The sequence below is a fragment of the Emydura macquarii genome, unplaced genomic scaffold (genome assembly GCF_026122565.2).
Source record: "Emydura macquarii macquarii isolate MOO-44397 ecotype Brisbane River unplaced genomic scaffold, CSIRO-AGI_Emac_v2 contig_2994, whole genome shotgun sequence".
Lineage (NCBI taxonomy): Eukaryota > Metazoa > Chordata > Testudines > Chelidae > Emydura > Emydura macquarii.
The window spans coordinates 3312660-3329459 of NW_027133131.1; the positions used below are offsets into that span (position 1 = coordinate 3312660).

The 16800-nt window shown below is 57.2% G+C and overlaps 1 protein-coding gene across 1 annotated transcript; it reads left to right on the forward strand.

Moving 5' to 3' along the window:
• Positions 1-121: 121 nt before the first annotated feature.
• On the forward strand, positions 122-16528 carry TSPAN31 (tetraspanin 31). The gene is made up of 6 exons (XM_067529716.1): positions 122-233; positions 7312-7479; positions 11671-11751; positions 12413-12562; positions 12971-13099; positions 13323-16528. The coding sequence occupies exons 1-6, from the start codon at positions 171-173 to the stop codon at positions 13395-13397; spliced, it is 666 nt and encodes a 221-aa protein (XP_067385817.1). The 5' UTR covers positions 122-170; the 3' UTR covers positions 13398-16528.
• Positions 16529-16800: the final 272 nt, after the last annotated feature.

A 16800-nucleotide genomic window follows, 5' to 3' on the forward strand; every position in this document is an offset into this window, starting at 1 on the left:
ACCACTAGAACTGCGCACGCGCATCCAAAAAAGGAGGCGGGCGAGAGGGAGGGGCATGTGCGCAGGCGCAATGCGGAGAGAGGCGGGCGGGCCCGGCGCGCAGGCGCAGTGCGGCGCTGGGATTTAAAGGGCCAGGAGTGGCGGCCGCCCGGCTGCCCCCGCCCGCGAAGATGGTGTGCGGCGGCTTCGCCTGCTCCCGCAACGCGCTCTGCGCCCTCAACGTGGTCTACGTGGTGAGCGCGGGCCCGGGGCTGCGGCGGGGGGGCCGCCCGGAGCTCGGGGGTGGGGCGGAGCCGAGACGGGCCTGGGGGCGGGATCCTCCTTCCCGGGCTGGGCCTGCGGAGCGGAGACCCCCCCCCCTTTTGCCCCGGGGGGGGGGGAGTGGAGCGGAGACCCCCCCTCCTCTCTCGGCAGGGCGGGGGGAGGAGACCCCCCTCCTCTCTCGGCAGGGCGGGGGGGGAGGAGCGAGCGGAGACCCCCCCCTCTCTCGGCGGGGGGGCCGAGGCAGGGTGCACGGCAGGGTGTGGGGCCCGTCTCTGCTCAGGCTCTCACTAGGTGGGGCCCATGGGGGGTGCCGGGTGCAGTATCTAGGCCAGCGGATTTGCCATCTTTGAAGAGCACGAGGGGAATTGCTGGTGCCCCTCCTGGCTGGAGGGAAGTAGGCCCCTCTCCCCCCTCCCAGCCAAACCTGGGTTAGTGCCGAAGTCCACCCGTCTCTGCCCCCGTGGGCTGGTGGATGGCCTTTACCTCCTGCATGTACTCAGGTTACTCCACCCGCATCCCGTGAGCCTGCGGCGAGATCAGCATCTATTGCTCTGCGGTGGGTCTACACTGACAAGTTAGGCTGCTGTAGCACCGTCGTGTAGACGTTTCCGATGGCGCCGGAAGGGGGGTTTTTTGCCATGCATGTCATTAATCCAGCCCTCTGAGTGGTGCCAACGAGGTTGACCGAAGAACTTGCCCATCAGCGTAGCTGTGTCTATGGCAGGGGTTAGGTCAAGTTAACCACGGGTGCTCAGCACATGACATTTCTCACAGCCCGGAGAGAGGTGGCTCTGTTGATCTCATTTTTACGTGTAGACCTGGCCTTATTGTTATAACCGTCTGTGAGGGGTGTGATTCTCTAACCGGATAAGCCCTGGTGTGTAACAGCATCCGTCAGCTAAAAGTGCCTAATTTTGGTAAAGCTCATTTTCCTTCCTGAACTGGAATAAGCCATCCAGGAGAAGCGCTCTCTCCTGAGATCACTGCACCCTCTCGGGGTACTGGAATGGGTCAAGTGACAAAACTTTCTAGTGTCGTCCTGAAGTGCCCCAATGGGAGTTGACCTCCTGAGGTCCCTTTCACGCCTAATATTCTATGAAACAGCCAAGAAGCAACCCATCTGCATTGCAGCCCAACCCAGTAGAGTTCATGAGATGACCAGGGCTGTGAGGCAGAGGCTTTTCTCTTGAATAAGCTGAAAACGGGGCATCCCGCTGTATGTATAAAAGCTGCCCTCTTACAATTATTTTAGCAAGAATTCTGTGGCACCTTAAAGACTAATAAATTGCACCTTAAAGACTAACAAAATGCATCCAACGAAGTGGTTTCTGCCCACGAAAGCTTATGCCCAAATAAATTTGTTAGTCTTTAAGGTGCCACAGAACTCTTGCTGTTTTGCTAAAAAGAGACTAACACGGCTACCCCTCTGGAACACAACTATTTTAGTTTTTGCAGGCTCATATACACCTGCAAGGGCATGTCTACACTGAAAACAGAGCAGCTGTGCTCTTGTAGTGTTTCAGTGTAGATGCTACCTATGCCAACAGGAGGGCGTCTCTTGGCGTAAGTAATCAACCTCTGAGAGGCGGCAGATAGGTCGGTCCATGGAAGAATTCATTCATCGACCTAGTACTCTCTACACGGGGGGTTAGGTTGGTATAGCCATATCTCTCAGGGGTGTGGATTTTTCACATCCCTGCAAGACGTACTATACTCATCTAGAATCCTAGTGTAGGCCAGGTCTAAGATTTTTTTCATTGGCAATCGTATCTGAGACAAGGAAGTGAAATTTCAGCAGCTCTTTCATAACATCTTGCTGTAATAGGAATCTCTCATGAATGACAACCAGTTTGAGCGTGCAAGGCTTAGTTAGTATCGGCAAATGTCTGTGTTCTGCCGGAGGGTGGTGCAGAAATGCAAATTATTTCAGCACCTATTTAACAGCATCCTCTTGATTCTCTGGAATCCTCTTCTAATCTGGTTTGCCAGAGACACAACGGCAGAATGCTGTTCACACCCACATAACTGACATGCATCTTCTAGGGCCGTCTGAGCCTTTCTTGGAAATCTCCCATCAGTGGTAGCGATACTGGATGACAGCACTGGCTTTCCACTATCTGCATTGCTTGGTGCTGGACCAGGATCCCAGGGTGCTAATGCCATTCAAACACAGAACAGACCAGGAAATCCCAATCTAACCACGAGAGGGGCCTCTCAGATCTAGACCTGAGACTCTTGCTGGGGCTTCAGAGCCTGGGAAGCTTGGGTCTGGAATAAGCACAGGTTTAGGCCACGTCTACACTAGCATTTATGTCGGCAAAACTTTTGTTGCTCGGGGTGTGTGGAAAAAAACAGACCTCAAGCAACATAAGTTTTCCTGGCGTACGTGCTCGTGTGCACAACGCTGTGTCGGCGGGAGACGCTGTTCCACAGCCGTAGCTACCGCCACGCATTGAGCTGGTTTTATTATTCAACGGGCAAGCCCCTTCCCTTTGGCATAATGCAGCTACACGTGCGCTCTTAAAGCGGCACAGCTGCATCGGTACAGCTGTGCCGTTGTAAGCATAGCCCAGTGATTGCGGTAAACGTAACTGGGAGCCGGATCCACCTTGAGAACACGGCGATCCACAAAGCCTGAGTTAGGTGCTTAGACGCCCTATCAAAGAAGGGGGAGAGGGAGGTGCCTTACAGAGTGATCAACAGAAGCCAGCACGGCAGGCTGGGGACCCGGATGGCATAGGCACCTAAGCTAGGCCGCCCTCCTCCCTGAGCGGCACGTAGGAAAAGACGGGGGAACAAAATGAATGAGAGAACATCGGATGAGAAGGGGGTTGGAAAATGGACAGACAAGTGGTGGAAGGGGAGCCATGAGGCCGGTGGTGGGAGCCCTGGTAACAAGCGATCCAGTGTGTGCTCATCAATGAGCTGCCCTCTCTGGCTAGCTTGGATCTGCCTGGTTAAACTACCCAAGGGGCCCGGTTTTCTGTTGCCCTGCAATCGCACCAGTACAAAGTGCGATCAGTCCAACCCTGTAGCACGTGACATCAGGGCTGAATGGGTGTGAATGACATGAGGTGCTGGGTACTGGGAAATCAGGCCCCAGGTGTCTGGAAGCAGAGGCAATCTGTCCTACCATAGCTTGACTGGGAAGCATGGCCATACAGCCAGGACGGGGTAAACCTAGTAAAAAGGGCAGTGGATTTCAAGCACTGAACACCAGCTCCTCTTCTAAACAGCGAGAGACCACCAGGAACTGGGAGAGCAGCGGTGCTGAGTGCGCTGCAGTCTTCACGTCCCATCCCGTCAAGAAGTGAAAGCCAAAATGGTGCTGCCCCTAACCCTAGGGTGAGCTGTCGGTCATCAACCAGAGCCTGCGCGTCCAAAGCAAACGGCATAGGAAAAGCAAGCCGAAAGGGAGCAGTGTGTGGGGCTGGCTGTCCTTGTGCCCCACAGTCCTGGCTTGGGGCATAGCTTGACTTTGAGCCACTGTTGTGCGCCCACCCCTAAACATGAGGAATTCATCGTGTCCATTTTATTTGTCTAAATGGGGGCCATCGCGGTAGGAAGGTCCCATTATAGCCTGTCTGCTCTATGGGCCTGAATGCTCTAGAGACAAGAAGGGCGGTCAGAAACCAGCCTGGGCTGGGAGGAGGGCCCAGCCTTGTCTGGTGTGGGAATAATGAGGTGGCACGCTGTAGGCAGAGCGTGAAACACGCTGACAGGAAGTGGACTCGTGGCTGGTGCAGCCTCACTGTGGTCACTTACACTAGGGGAAGTCTGGGCTGCTGTTTCCTTTGTCTCAGGCGACAGCTGTGCTGGATTCCTCCTGTGGAGAAGACAGCACATCTGTCTTCAGCAGCCTGCCAGCAAAGCCATCTGCACGTCACTGCGCTAAAGACGGCGTGCAGGAGACAAACCAGTGCTCCCACATGACCACTACCCACCCGTCTATATCCTCCAGGGTGCTAGACAATTGCCCAGTTAGAGGGAGTCTCATGCTCATCTTTCCCAGGTGCCTCCTCATCTGCCCAGCCCGAAGGTGTCTTCGGCAAGAGCAGTGCCAACCGCAGTGTTCACCTGCAACGTTCTTTTGTTTTCCTGGCAACCCAACGAGCTCCAGCTGCATTCGTCTGGGCAGAAGTCAGCAGGGTTCCACTGACTCCGAAACCCATCTGATGCAGAATGTCAGAAACCTGAAACAGTTGGAGGTGCAAGAGCCCCCCAGCCCTGTTCTCTTGGCACCAGCTATCTGGAGGGGTGACTTCAATGGCATCATGATGCCAGGTAGCTGGCCCTAGCGGCTGAGATGGTCCATGCTGGGAGAGGAGGCACAGTAACCTTGTACAGATCTTAGAACTGCACAGCTCATGTTCCAAAGTGCTTCACCAATGAGTCACCGAGGAGCTACTTAACCACTGAAATGCAGCCTGTTATTGGCGGGGGGGGGGTGTTTACATGCTGGCTGTTCACCGCCAGCTTTCGTCTGCCGGCAAAAAGAGGCTTCTGTTCCAGGAGACCTGGGAAAACCTAAACTCTCGTGTCTATTGAACATCTGTACAGCGCACACGGGGCTTGTCTGAAAGACCCACGCAGGATCTCAGAAGATCAGCCAGGCCAGGAATCAAACCTCTGACTTTAGGCAATCTGATTGTTCACAATCCAAACACAGACAGGATGAGTGAAATCTTGCTTCTATTTAAGTCAATGGGGGGGGGGTCTTGCCCCCTACTTCCCTGGGGCTGGAAAATCACCTGATGTTTCTGGTGCGCATCACTGTAATATCTTGGTGTATGTCTACGCTGCAGTAAAAGATCCATGGCAGGGCTGCAGCTGGCCCGGGCCAGCAGGGCTTGGGTTGTGGAGCTGTAAAATTGCAGGGTAGATGTTTGGGCTTGGGCTGGAGCCTGGGCTCGGAGACCCCGTGCGGGGTCGCTTGATGCAGGATAAGTTGCAAGAGAAGCAGTGAGGGTTAATGTTGATGTTCTTTTATTGCTGACCTGGTCATGTTAATGCATGCAAGCTAAACAGCTGCGTAGTTAAACGCCGAAGCTATTGCCGTAGGGTGACCAGATAGCAAGTGTGGAAAAATTGGGACTGGGTGGAGGGTAGTAGGCACCTATATAGGAAAAAAAAACAGCCAAATATTGGGACTGTCCCTGTAAAATTGGGACACGTAGTCACCCTATATTGCCATGCTGGCTCACCACAGCCCCTTGCATTGTTCTCTGTCTTGTTGCTGTTTGGCTTACCTGGAAGGTTGAAATGCACAAAGGTGCCTCTGTTTAACTGGATTTGGTAAGGCAGCGCAAGCCCCTCTGGATGTGCTCTTAACTCGATTTGATTGGCCTGTTTTGGTGTAGCTTACGTCGGTAAGGAATCGAAAGAAGCAAAGCCAACTGGATTTTCAAACTGGTTTTTTTTGAGTGCCCACGGAAGGGCTCACATTACTCTAAGAAACCAATTTAGTTTAAATGGATGCCTGCTATTGTGTAAACCAGGCCAAAAGATGGCACGAGCTAGCCACAGTTCCTTCTCCGTTTGTGACCCATTTTATGAACTCAGATGGTGAATGGACGTTTCTGGGACATACCAATCTAGGAGATGAAAAGGGGCACCTACCACACTCTTAAAGAAAGAAAAGGTTAACGTTAATGTTGTGAAAAAAGTCCATGCTGTCTAATGTCCTTCTGCCTGTGAAGTGGGGGGAATAATGAGACGACAGCGGTCACAAGCCAACTGATTGAAAGGTGCAAATCCCAGACCGATACACCGCACACGTCATTAAACAATGGAAGTTGTTGATGTAGCGATTTCAAAAGGGATTGGACACTTGTGTGGATAACAAGAATCTAGATTTTGCTAGCATGAATGATAACTCAGGAGAAAGTTATTAAAATCCTCCTACTTCAGGCTTTAATAGAGATCTGGATGAGACCTAGATGGCAGAGGATAGATTAGTCCTCATCTACTTACTATGGGTTTCTTGCACTTTCCTCTGAAATGCGCCGGCCGCTGTCAGACAGGAAACTGGACTAGATGGAGTGTGAGTCCAGTCAAGTCTGACAGTGGCTGGGTTCCTGAAGTAAATATCCTAGACTCTAGAGTTAACCAAGTGCGGTACAAGACCATGCAAAATGTGCAGACGCACCCCCACACTTGAAGATGCAAAACAGGCGCCGGCGTCCATTCTTCCAACATCTGATCTCTTGAAATTGGTGATTAAGAAGCCAACTAATTGCAGGCATGCGTGGGTGGGAATGTGAGCTTGGATCTTGGCATGAAAGGAATGAAGGAGGGCCCGATAGCTGGGGTGGGGGCGAAGGGCTGGAATAAACAATGGTTAATGGACGGGAAACCGGCAGGGGTTGGACAAGAAGCTTAAAATAAAAACAGGAAAGAGATCAGTCACAAAACAAGGCCCCAGTCCAGCTAAGGCACACGCTTAACTTTTCCCCCCGCGTGAGCAGGCCTATTGCAATCAGCAGGACTTCAAGTGAGTAAAGCTAAGCAGGGGGCAAAGTTGACTGTAACTTAAGTGCTGGGCAAGACGAAGGCAAGGTTTAGCTGGTAAGTTTTAAGCACAGAGCAGGAAGGAGACAGTACTGTTTTAAAAAAAAAAAAAAAAATAGCAGGTCTCCAAGCACTTTACAAAGATCAGTATCATTAGCCCTCTTTTACAGATGGGGAAACTGAGGCACAGGGGGGGGAAGGTGTCACTCAGCAGAGCTGGCAATAGAACCCAGGACTCCCTAGTGCCCAGTCCAGTGGACCATCCGCTTGCCCACGCTACCTCCCCCCCCCAGTAATAGCTCTCACGATGTTCATCGCCCGCCCCTGGCGCTCTCTCCCTGCAGCCTGTCAATTGCACTCGGTCTGATCCTTGGGGCTGGGACCTTGTTGAAGCCCCTCCCATGCCAGGCATGAGATGAGGCGCCTCAGCACCGATGCCCAAGCGATGGGGACAGGTGCGCTCTGATCCCGGGCGCTGGGCGGAGCAGGGGAAAGGGCCCGGAGCCCCAGCACTGACGTGCTCCTCTTGTTTTCCAGCTGGTTGGGTTGCTGCTCATCGGCGTGGCTGCCTGGGGGAAAAGCTTTGGCATTGTCTCCAGCATCCACGTCATCGGAGGAGTCATCGCCGTGGGCGTCTTCTTGCTGCTCATCGCCATTGTGGGACTCATCGGGGCCATCAACCACCACCAAGTCATGCTCTTCTTTGTATCCTTCCTGGCTGCCGCCGGTGAGGCAAGGGGTGACGGCACGCCCCTCCCAACTCGGCCCCGGGGCCTCCCAGGCAGCTAATGCTCTGTCATCTGTGGTAGGAGAAGCACAGCAGAGCCTCAGCGGCTGTGTGGAGCAAGGATGGGGCTAGAATCTAGGGAAACGCTGGGGCCTGGACATCACTACAGAGTTACCTGATCATCTCCGTGTCTACATGAGTGCCCTGCTACGCCGACATGATAACTTCACCTCCAGGGGAGGCGCAGGGCTTACCTCGGTGTAGTTAGGGCTAGTTAGGGCTATGCAGGAGGCCATTGCTGGCTGACATCCTTGTCAGTTTCACTCCTGGAAGATGTGAAATTAACCAGAAAGGCTGGTAGGTTCCCTGCTGTGAACCCAGGCCTGGGTTGTCACTTGGGGGAGGGGAGGGAGAGAAGAGACTCCAGCTAGAGCTGGGCTGCCAGGAAGCAGAGCCAAAAGCCTGAGCTCTCATCCCCCCACACTTACCCCTCTTAAGTCTGTGGAATGGCTCCTGCTGAGAACACGCACCCCCAACAGGAGGACATGAAACATCCGGGTTATTCCCGCGGGGGCTGTAAGTCAGCCTAACCCAGGTCGATCTGAGTCTGTAGCGTAGCCATGCCCTGAGTATCCTCAGGGCTTGTCTACATCAGCCTTGTTCTGGCGACAAAACTCCCACCGTTGCTCCATTAGGGGGAGCTCTCGGGTGGGCCACGGTTGTCAGACCCTTCTCTGAGCTGGATTAGTGGCTGGGGTGGTGAAAACCCTCGCAGTTGTTCTGCACCTGGAGCGCATCTGGGGGTGGTGGTAATTGGGACCCCGCCGGAGAGGCTGAAAGCTGGAGGCTTTGTCCTGCAGACCCTGCTCGGTGGTCTCGCTTGCTAGAGTGAAGCAGCCGTCTCTGCTGGGAATGCCAGACTCCCACTTTGGATAACATGGATGGCTTTGGGGGGAAGCGGGGAATGATCTTGGCCCACGTCGTGCTGCAGGTCAGCCTAGGTGATGGCCGCGGCCCCTTCTGGCTCTGACATCTGTGAAGAGGTGGCGTGGCCACCTGTGGCGTTCACCGCCCATCTCTTGCTCAGCGAGAGGCACGGGGTGTTGCAAATGCTTAAATGGCGTGACCATTCTCTGCAAAATGGAGCGGGCGAGGCTTGGAAGGAGAAGCAGCTAAAAGCGAGCGGCTAAAACTTCTAGCAAGGGGGTAGCTAGACCGGACAGCAGTGGGGGGGTGAATGTGCAGTGAGAATCTGAGCGCGGCTGGTTGTAGGTAAGCTCAGGCTGGGGCGGTTCGAACCCTCGCTAAAGTACTTGAGACCATGCAGCAGGGACAGCCCTGCAGCCTGCAAAGGGAGAAGGGGGGTGGGGAGGTCCCTGTGCTCCCAGAGGCAGCAGCACTGGGGTATCAGTCTGTCTTGCCAGGCCCCTTAAGAAAACGGAGGCTGGCATCTTCAGAGTGAGCCACCATCTCACCAGAGCGGAGACCTCATGGGGACCTGCACCCTGCCAGCCACCGTGGACAAAGAGCTGGGAGGGATGGCACGTGGGCGGGAGGCTCTTGCCCAGCTCCTGTGATAGTGAAATTTCCTTGGACGTGTTATAACCCCTCCACCTCAAAGGCCCTGGGGGCGAGCTGCGTCTGGTGGAAGCGTTGGAGTTGCAGTTCTAGCCCCCATATTCCAGCTGCTCCTTTTTGTCTATAAATAAACCCTGTAGCGCGTCGTCCCCCCGTCTGTCCCCTCCCGGCAGCCAGGCTGACGCGTGGCTACTGCTCTGCTCCCCTCACGCGTGGGTGGGGTTTTTCGTCTCCATCTGGCTGTCATGACACTGGCAGCTGTAGCTGCTGCGCTTTCAATGTGCTCTTCCTCGGCCGCTCCTGTCACGTCACTAGGGCACTTTGGAAGCAGGCGCTGTTTGATAGGCCCTGCCACAGGCCCTGTGCCTGGCAGGTGCTTGCCAGAAGAGACCTGGGGACCAGGCTTGACCCTTGGACTGAGGCAGAATCTAGATCTAGGCCAAGCAGAGCCGATTGTTACCCATAAATGGGCTGATATTTCAGGGAAGGGGAAGTGATGCTAAGAGGAAACCACAGTTTCACTTGAAACCTTAACCTTTGAGAAACTGACCTACTATTCAGCTGAGCTAGCTAGTCCTTGTAGCAGATTTGGAGACCTCAGCAGGGGCGCAGGAACTCCGCCTGCCTCTGCGAAGGCCAAAATCTTCCTAACACAGCTGGGTGGCGAATGCTTTGTAGGCACCCGAGGGCAAAGGCTAGGTCTCTGTGGGGATCGTGTCGTGGAGGGGGGAGAGGCTATCACCCTGACTTTAGGGGGCCCACAGCAGGTTGCAAAAGCTGAAACACGAGATCATTGACTCTCAGACTGGATAGCAGTGAAGGGCTGAGAGGACGCAGCTAAAAATCCTGGCTAGGGAAGCGCAGAAGTTAGTCACTGAGGGCAGGTCCGCACAAGCCGCTCTTGGCGGCAGAACCGTGTCAGGTAGGCGGGGGGGTTTCTCGTGGCCCTAGCGTAGACGCAGTTGTACCGGCATAAAAGTGCTTCAGCTGGGCTAGCGGGTGTAAGTTGTGCATTCCCGAGCGGCGGGGGCTGGAGGGCTAGACTGAACCTTTGAAATGGAGACTAGGTCACAGGTTGGAAGTGCTGGGGAGGAGGGAGGGGGTGCTCTCTTTTTGCAGGGTTGTGGGCCCTGGCTAAGGCCCCTTGGTGCTACCACAAATCACTTTTTGCCGGGGGGTTTGCCCTGGGCGGCGGTTGAGCCCCGTGTTATGACCAACCGCAATAGGGCAGCCTCATCCCGAAACTGGATCCGCGCAGTCAGGCTGCAGCATAGGACTTGGTGCCAAACGTGAGCGGCCCTGCACCCTACGGGGCGGGTCCCAACACCACGGTTTGGAGAGGGTGGGACTCGTGAACTGGACTGGGGGTCAGGGTGCTGGGGGGGAGGAGGGTCAGGTGGGGGGAAGGGTGAGAGACGAGCTGTTCTCCCCCCCCCTCCCCCCCCCCCCACACACACACACTTTAAATGGTACTCTGCTGGCCCAGGAAAGCACCAGGGGAAATGCTCTGTATGTGCAGTGGGAGTAACTAGAAGCTGTTGGTTTTATGGCTGTCGCCTTCTCTGACTCCGCTGCCTACTGAGCTCTGCATTTACATGTATGTTTGGGCGGGGCGGGGGGGGAAGATACCTGCGGTTAATAAGCTGTGTTTAAATGGCTCTAATTAGGCCGTGATGTTCACCCCGGTGAAGGGAAGGGTGAGCTGGGAGTAGCAGTTTGGCTACAGGAAGATGGCCCTGTTCTCCTCACAAGCCTACATCCAGGCGGCACCAGCACACGGGCATTACAGGGTCCTGGCAGTGGAAAAAGATCTCTTGCTCTAGGAAATATCCACCCTGGCCCATGAACAAGCTGCTCAATCAGGGCCGGGGCTCCCGGGTTCCGTTCCGGCTCCGCCCTGACCCCGCGTAACAAGAAAACCTACCTCCAGTCTTAGACGAGTCACTTCCGGCTCAGGGTCCCGCTCTGTCCAGGCCTTGTCTGCAGGCGGAGCTGATGGGCAGCACTGATCTGGAATAACCCCCCGTGGAAGCTATTCCAGAATAAAATCTTCTACTGTGGAATAGCATCAGCAGAGGGGAGTTGGTCCAGCTCAGCTGTGCTGCTGGTCAGGTTCCCCCGTGGAGCTAAAGCGGCAGCCTCCTTTCTCCAGCGCTCACCTGTGTACATTGAGACTCCACAGCTGTGTAGCCAGCCCGCCTCCTTTGCCCCCCTCACGTCTGCCGTTCAGGTGGGAGAAGGTCGGGGGGGAGGGACACGCAGCGTGCTGGGGGAGCTGGCTTGTGCCTCTAAGGTAAGAAACGGTTGCGCCAATAGGAGGGGTCCTCTCCGTGGAAGTGTCTGGCTGCCCTTCTAAAGTGCTCTCGCAGGAATGGCGGGCTGGGGGTGGAGAGCGCTGGGGGGAGGCAGAGGTTTGGTCTGCGGCGTTGGATTCAGGTTCTGAACCGTGAGCAGCTGGCAAAGGAAAGTGGCTGGGCCGGGGGCTAGTGCTGTCAATGCATTGTCCCACCCCGGGGGATGCGTAAGGGGGTAGAAGCTGGGAGGAGGTAGCAACTCTCCCCTGTGTTTCCTTAACACCGCCTCTTCCTCAGTACATGGTCATCTTAGGGCTCGTCTTCATCTTCCAGTTCGGAGTCTCCTGTTCTTGTCTGGCCCTGAACAGAAGCAGACAGGTGAGTCGGCCTCCCTGATGTTCGCTTGGCCACCGTGGCTTCAGCTAGATGCGCTGGAGAGTCCGTGCATCCGTCGTCACGTGGAAAGAGGCTTTGGCCCCTGCCCCTTTGCTTTCCAACCGGTGGGTCCAAAGGTGTTTGGTGACTGGCAGGCTGCCGTGCTGCAGGTGGTCCCGGCTAGCGAGAGCGGAAATCCTTTTCCCACTAAGCTGGGCCCAGGCAAACCTCTCCCTAGCCCGGCAGGGAGGCGAGGCAGATCCTTTGCACCGTTTGGCTAGTTAGATGTTTCCAAGCCGAGAGCGCCCAGGCGTCCCCACTGCAATCCAGGCCTGCAGGCCATTCACACCCTGTAAGATCACAGCCTTTGTCTTCGCTGCAGCGTTGACTCATGGGCACCGCGGGGGTGGTGACTCCAGCGGAGTCCTAGCCACACGCCCACACCTGTAACGCCGGGCGGCTGGTGCTTTGACTCAATTCGCTGGCCCAGCAGCTCGAGGCTAGGGGTCACATGCGCTCAGTGTGTCACCTGCTCCCCCCAGCACCTGGGAGCATGGGCGCAGGCTAGCACCCACTGAGGCTGCTAGTCCTCCAGCACCTTCCCACAGCTTGCTGGCTGTGCCGGTCTCAGGGTAACCCTGGGGGCTCTGCCCTCTGCCCACAGGAGCGTCTCTTCAGCGCCACCTGGAACATGCTGAGCAACGCGACCCGCAGCGAGATCGAGACCAAGCTGAACTGCTGCGGGCTGCTGAACAACACCAGCGACCCCGTGGCCATCCACGCGTTCCAGACCGACTACGGCGACTGCCCGGCCGTGAGTGCCTTACCCCGTGCTTTCACGGCCCCCCTGGGGGAGACTAGCTGGGTCCTGGGGGCTCTCTAGCCTGGGTATCTGCAGCTGCTGGCCCCTTGTGGGACGACCAGGGTTTGCATGGAGCTTGAATTCCCCTCGTGGCTGTTGAAAGCTGCCCCGGCTGGGTGCAGGGCTGTAAGTCGGGGTCCTCCCAGCGGCACTGACTTCAGGGAGAAGCCCTGGCTGGGCAGGGGTCTGTGCACTGGGGCTGGCCGCGGAGCTGGGATGTCCCATTCACACCCAGCCCCCCTGCCTGTGCTGCACTGGCCCGGCTGGTGTCGCGGCCACGGTGCTCGAAGGGGGGTGGGCTGGGGGTTGTTCTGCCGTCCAGCTGCCAGAGTCACGGTGCGGTTTTATCGTCCCCTCCAGATATGTAAGACCGTTGTGGCCAAGGGCCACCTACCCAGCTGTCCCAAGTGCGGGGAGAAGATGCTGAAGCATTCAGACGAGGCCCTGAAAATCCTCGGGGGTGTCGGCCTCTTCTTCAGCTTCACGGAGGTAACGCCTCTGGCAGGGGAGCTGAGTGGGGGGGGGGACCCCAGGTAACCTCAGCAAAGCTCTCACCCGATGGCCGTCAGCAGCTCCCCGCGACGTAACTGGGAGGGAACCTCACCAGTGGGAGCTGCGACCATGTGCCTATGACAGCGGGAGCTGCTTGTGCCCCTCGGGGGAGCCCCCATCGCTCCTAAACCCCCCCCCCCTTCTCTCTCTGTTCTCCTAGGTCCTCGGAGTGTGGCTAGCCATGCGCTACAGAAACCAGAAAGATCCCAGAGCAAACCCTAGTGCCTTCTTATAGAACATCCATCCCCTCGCCCCCTCCACTTCCCGCCTTAGCCGCTAGGATCTTAGCTCAGAGAATCCATCTCCCTCCGCCGCTCGGCAGGAACGCGAGGCCCGCCCCAGCCCTTGCCATGTTACCGAAGCGCTGATCAGAGGAGATGGCAGCCGCGCAGCTCCAGCCGTGAGATGAAGCCTTTGGCAAATGGCAAACAGCGCCAGGGCTCAAAAGACAGATGGCAGGATGGGCGTTGGGTGGGATGCCCGGGCAGTGAGAGCAGGGGCGCAGCCATGCCAGAGCCCGCCAGCTGCGCTGGGCATGGTTAGAATCAACCGGGCACTTGCACGAAGCCGCTAACCTGTAATTAGGGCCCTGCGTCTACCAGCGTCCCTGCTTCCACTCCTGGCCCGGAGCTAAGACCTCCCCCGCCGGCCTGGCCAGGAGCAAACTCCAGGGTTATATTTACCCTGGTGGAAACTAACCTGCCCACAGCCGCGATGAGCCAGGGAGGAGAAGGAGGGACCTGCACAGCTAGAGATCTCGCAGCGAGAGCTGGACGCCCGGGCCCGCTTCTAGGAAATTCTTTACATTCCTTGAAGGGCTGAGGGTGCAGAGATTTTGCTCTGGTTTTTATTAATCCAAAAGGAGAACGTACAGCCTCTCGCTGAGCTAAATTCCCTGCAGATGTTCATGGAAAGAGGGGGGCTGGGGGGTCTCAGAGGTACCGGAGTGCTGGTGCATAGCAGGGAATTCGGCATTTTTATCCTTAGAATCAGCAGCATCTTAATGGCCTGGCTGTAGCCTTCCAGCAGCTGGCACCTGACCAGCCGCGCCGGTTTCCTCTTGCCCCACCTCCGGGCTTTGCATTTTTGAGCTTTGGCCCAACTCCTCAGCCCCCTGCAAAAGCATCTTTCAAAGCCTCTGCGCTCCGGTGTCCATCACTCCTCCCCCTTGGCCCCCAGCTGTCCCCCCCCTGACCTCCCCAGGGCAGCAGAGACCAGCCGCCTTCCCGGACCGCCGAGAGACTCAGCTGGAGCTGGGGTCCTGTCCTCTGCTGCAGCTACTTGGAGCCTGCTTCTGCCGCGTCAAAGGAGGCAGCCACCTCCTACCAGGTGATCTCTGCAGGGCGAGTCCCTGCCTGCTGCAGGGCCAGCTGGGATCAGGCTTTGCTGGCCCTCCCCCCCCACACAAATTCACTAGCAGATACAGGAGAGCCGATTGCCGCCCTCCCTCTGCCATCTTAGCCCAGCGGCCAGACGCATCTTGACCGGTGCCTTACTTAGCCGTGCGCAGGTGAGTCTGGCTTCAGACACCGAGTGGGGGGGCTGGGCTGGTCCCAGGCACTCCTGTGCACCCCCACTGGCTCCAAGGGAGAGCGTCTGCCCCTCAGGAGCGGAGACAGAGGCTGGTGCTGCTTCCTATGCAGATGGGCTTAGCCCCATGCCCTGAGCTCAGCTGGGGATGGATTTCGCCCCCCTGTGCACACATAGGGGGTGCAGGTGACAGGTCTGGCTTCTCACCTTCACCCCCCCTGAGTTCAGAGGGGGTGTCTCCCCTGCCGGTTGTCATTGGGGGCACAGATCAGCCGCAGCTCTCTGCGCCGGAGGGAAACCAAGGCTCCCTCGGCCCCCCCACGCCCGGAGTGGCTGGGCCATGGCCCTGGCCTCCTCCAGCAGCCTTGGGCAGGCAGAGGTGAAATCCAGCTCCAGGGCGAGAGCGCGCTGACCTGGCCGCCACTTGGCAGAGCGTGGCAGGGGGCTGGAACCCCACCGGAAGCTGCCGGCTGCGCCCCCTTCCCTCCCAGGCAGCAGAGGGCCCGGCCGGAGCTGGACAAACCCCCCCTTCAGGGCCAGGTGTCCTTGGAGAAGCACAGCCCTTAACCGACATTGGCTAGTTTAATTCTTCCCTCCCTGCCTCTGACCCCCTCCTGTGACTAGTGTGAGTAGCGCCTGGCTGGGCTGCATGCTATTTATTTATACGTCTAGCTGGAAACTCTAGGTCTAGTGTACGAGTAGAAGGTGTTTTCCTGGAGCGCAGCAACGTCGGTCCTGTACTGGACTCAGGGCAAGGAGCCTGGGGGCTTCTTCCTGCAGGATTCTCCACCCCCTCTGTGGAAGGGCCCCTCTCCCCAAACTCTGGCCTTCAGTTGCCGGAGAAAGCAAGAAGGGAACCTGCCGACGCCTTCATCAATTAACAAGAGCTCCCAGTCCAGCCCCTGCTGCCAGATTAGCTCCTCCGTGTGAAATGCACACCAGGTCCAGGCTGCCGGTAGCGGCACATGCACGGCAGTGATTCACCTGAGCGCAGCCCCACAGAGCGGGGAGGCCGGGGCGCCCCAGGAGCTCATTTCCTCCCCGCCACCCATTTGGTCATTTGCCAGCTGAGCCAGACTTGCAGGCTGGAGTTCGAGGCTTCTGATGCGGCCACCACACGTCCCTGGGGAAGTCACCAGCCCCCAGCCCTGTGTTGTTTCCAGGTGCGCGATGCCTGCCCCAGCTGGTACGGAAACACAGCGACGGGGCGAGGTCAGGCCCTCGGGGACAGAGGTGGACCCCGGCATGACTCAGCCCAGGAGAGCGGTACTAGGTGTTTCAGCATTTCAGCCGGGCTAGCTGGTTCGGAGGGTGCTTTCCCAGAAGCGCTCGTGGGCTGTTCCGCTGGAGGCCAGGCAGAACTCAGCTGCGACGCTAGCGCCTCCTCGCACCCCATGCAGAAGCTGCTCCCAGAGACTTGCCGTTTTGTGCGAGCTGCAGCAGGACGGCCCAGCTTCTCTCCCGGGCGGCCGGCCTGACTCCTCGGCCGAAGGATCCGCGCTGGACTCATGTAGCCCGCGTCCGTTGCAGTGGCTGGAACCTGCGCAGCTCATTCAGTGTCGTGTGTATCTGAGTTACCTTGTTATCGATCATTCAAATAAACATCTTTCAGTGACTCCCCTGCTCTGCCGTGTCACTGGGGGCTGGACTCTCTCCTCACCCCCTTGGACTAAAGATGCAGGGCCTCCAGGCAGCGCTGAGATGCCCGGCTGGCAGAAGGCAGTGATGTAAACATGACCCCTCCCCTTCGGGGGGGTGCCCAGTACAGTGCCTTGGCAGGTGAGACATTTAAACATTTCTCAGGGTCTTGTCTCTGGCCAAGCTCATCCCCCAGCTGCCTGGATTGAAGCTCTGGGAACAGCCGGGGGTGCAGCGCCAGCTCGAAGTCATGCCACTGGGGCATAGGTGGCTCCCGGCGGTTTGCAACATAAGGAAGGTTTTCCCAGTGCTTAGAGCAGGTGGCTGGGAGGGTAACGCTGAGTCTCGGGTAACGCTCCCCACTTGGGATTAAAGTCACGTGGGTCAGAACTGCGGGGTAAAGTCACCCAGCACAGCTCGGGGCTGGCGCTTCCCTTCTTTACGGCTCTCAGGCCTGGCACTGGGGGGGG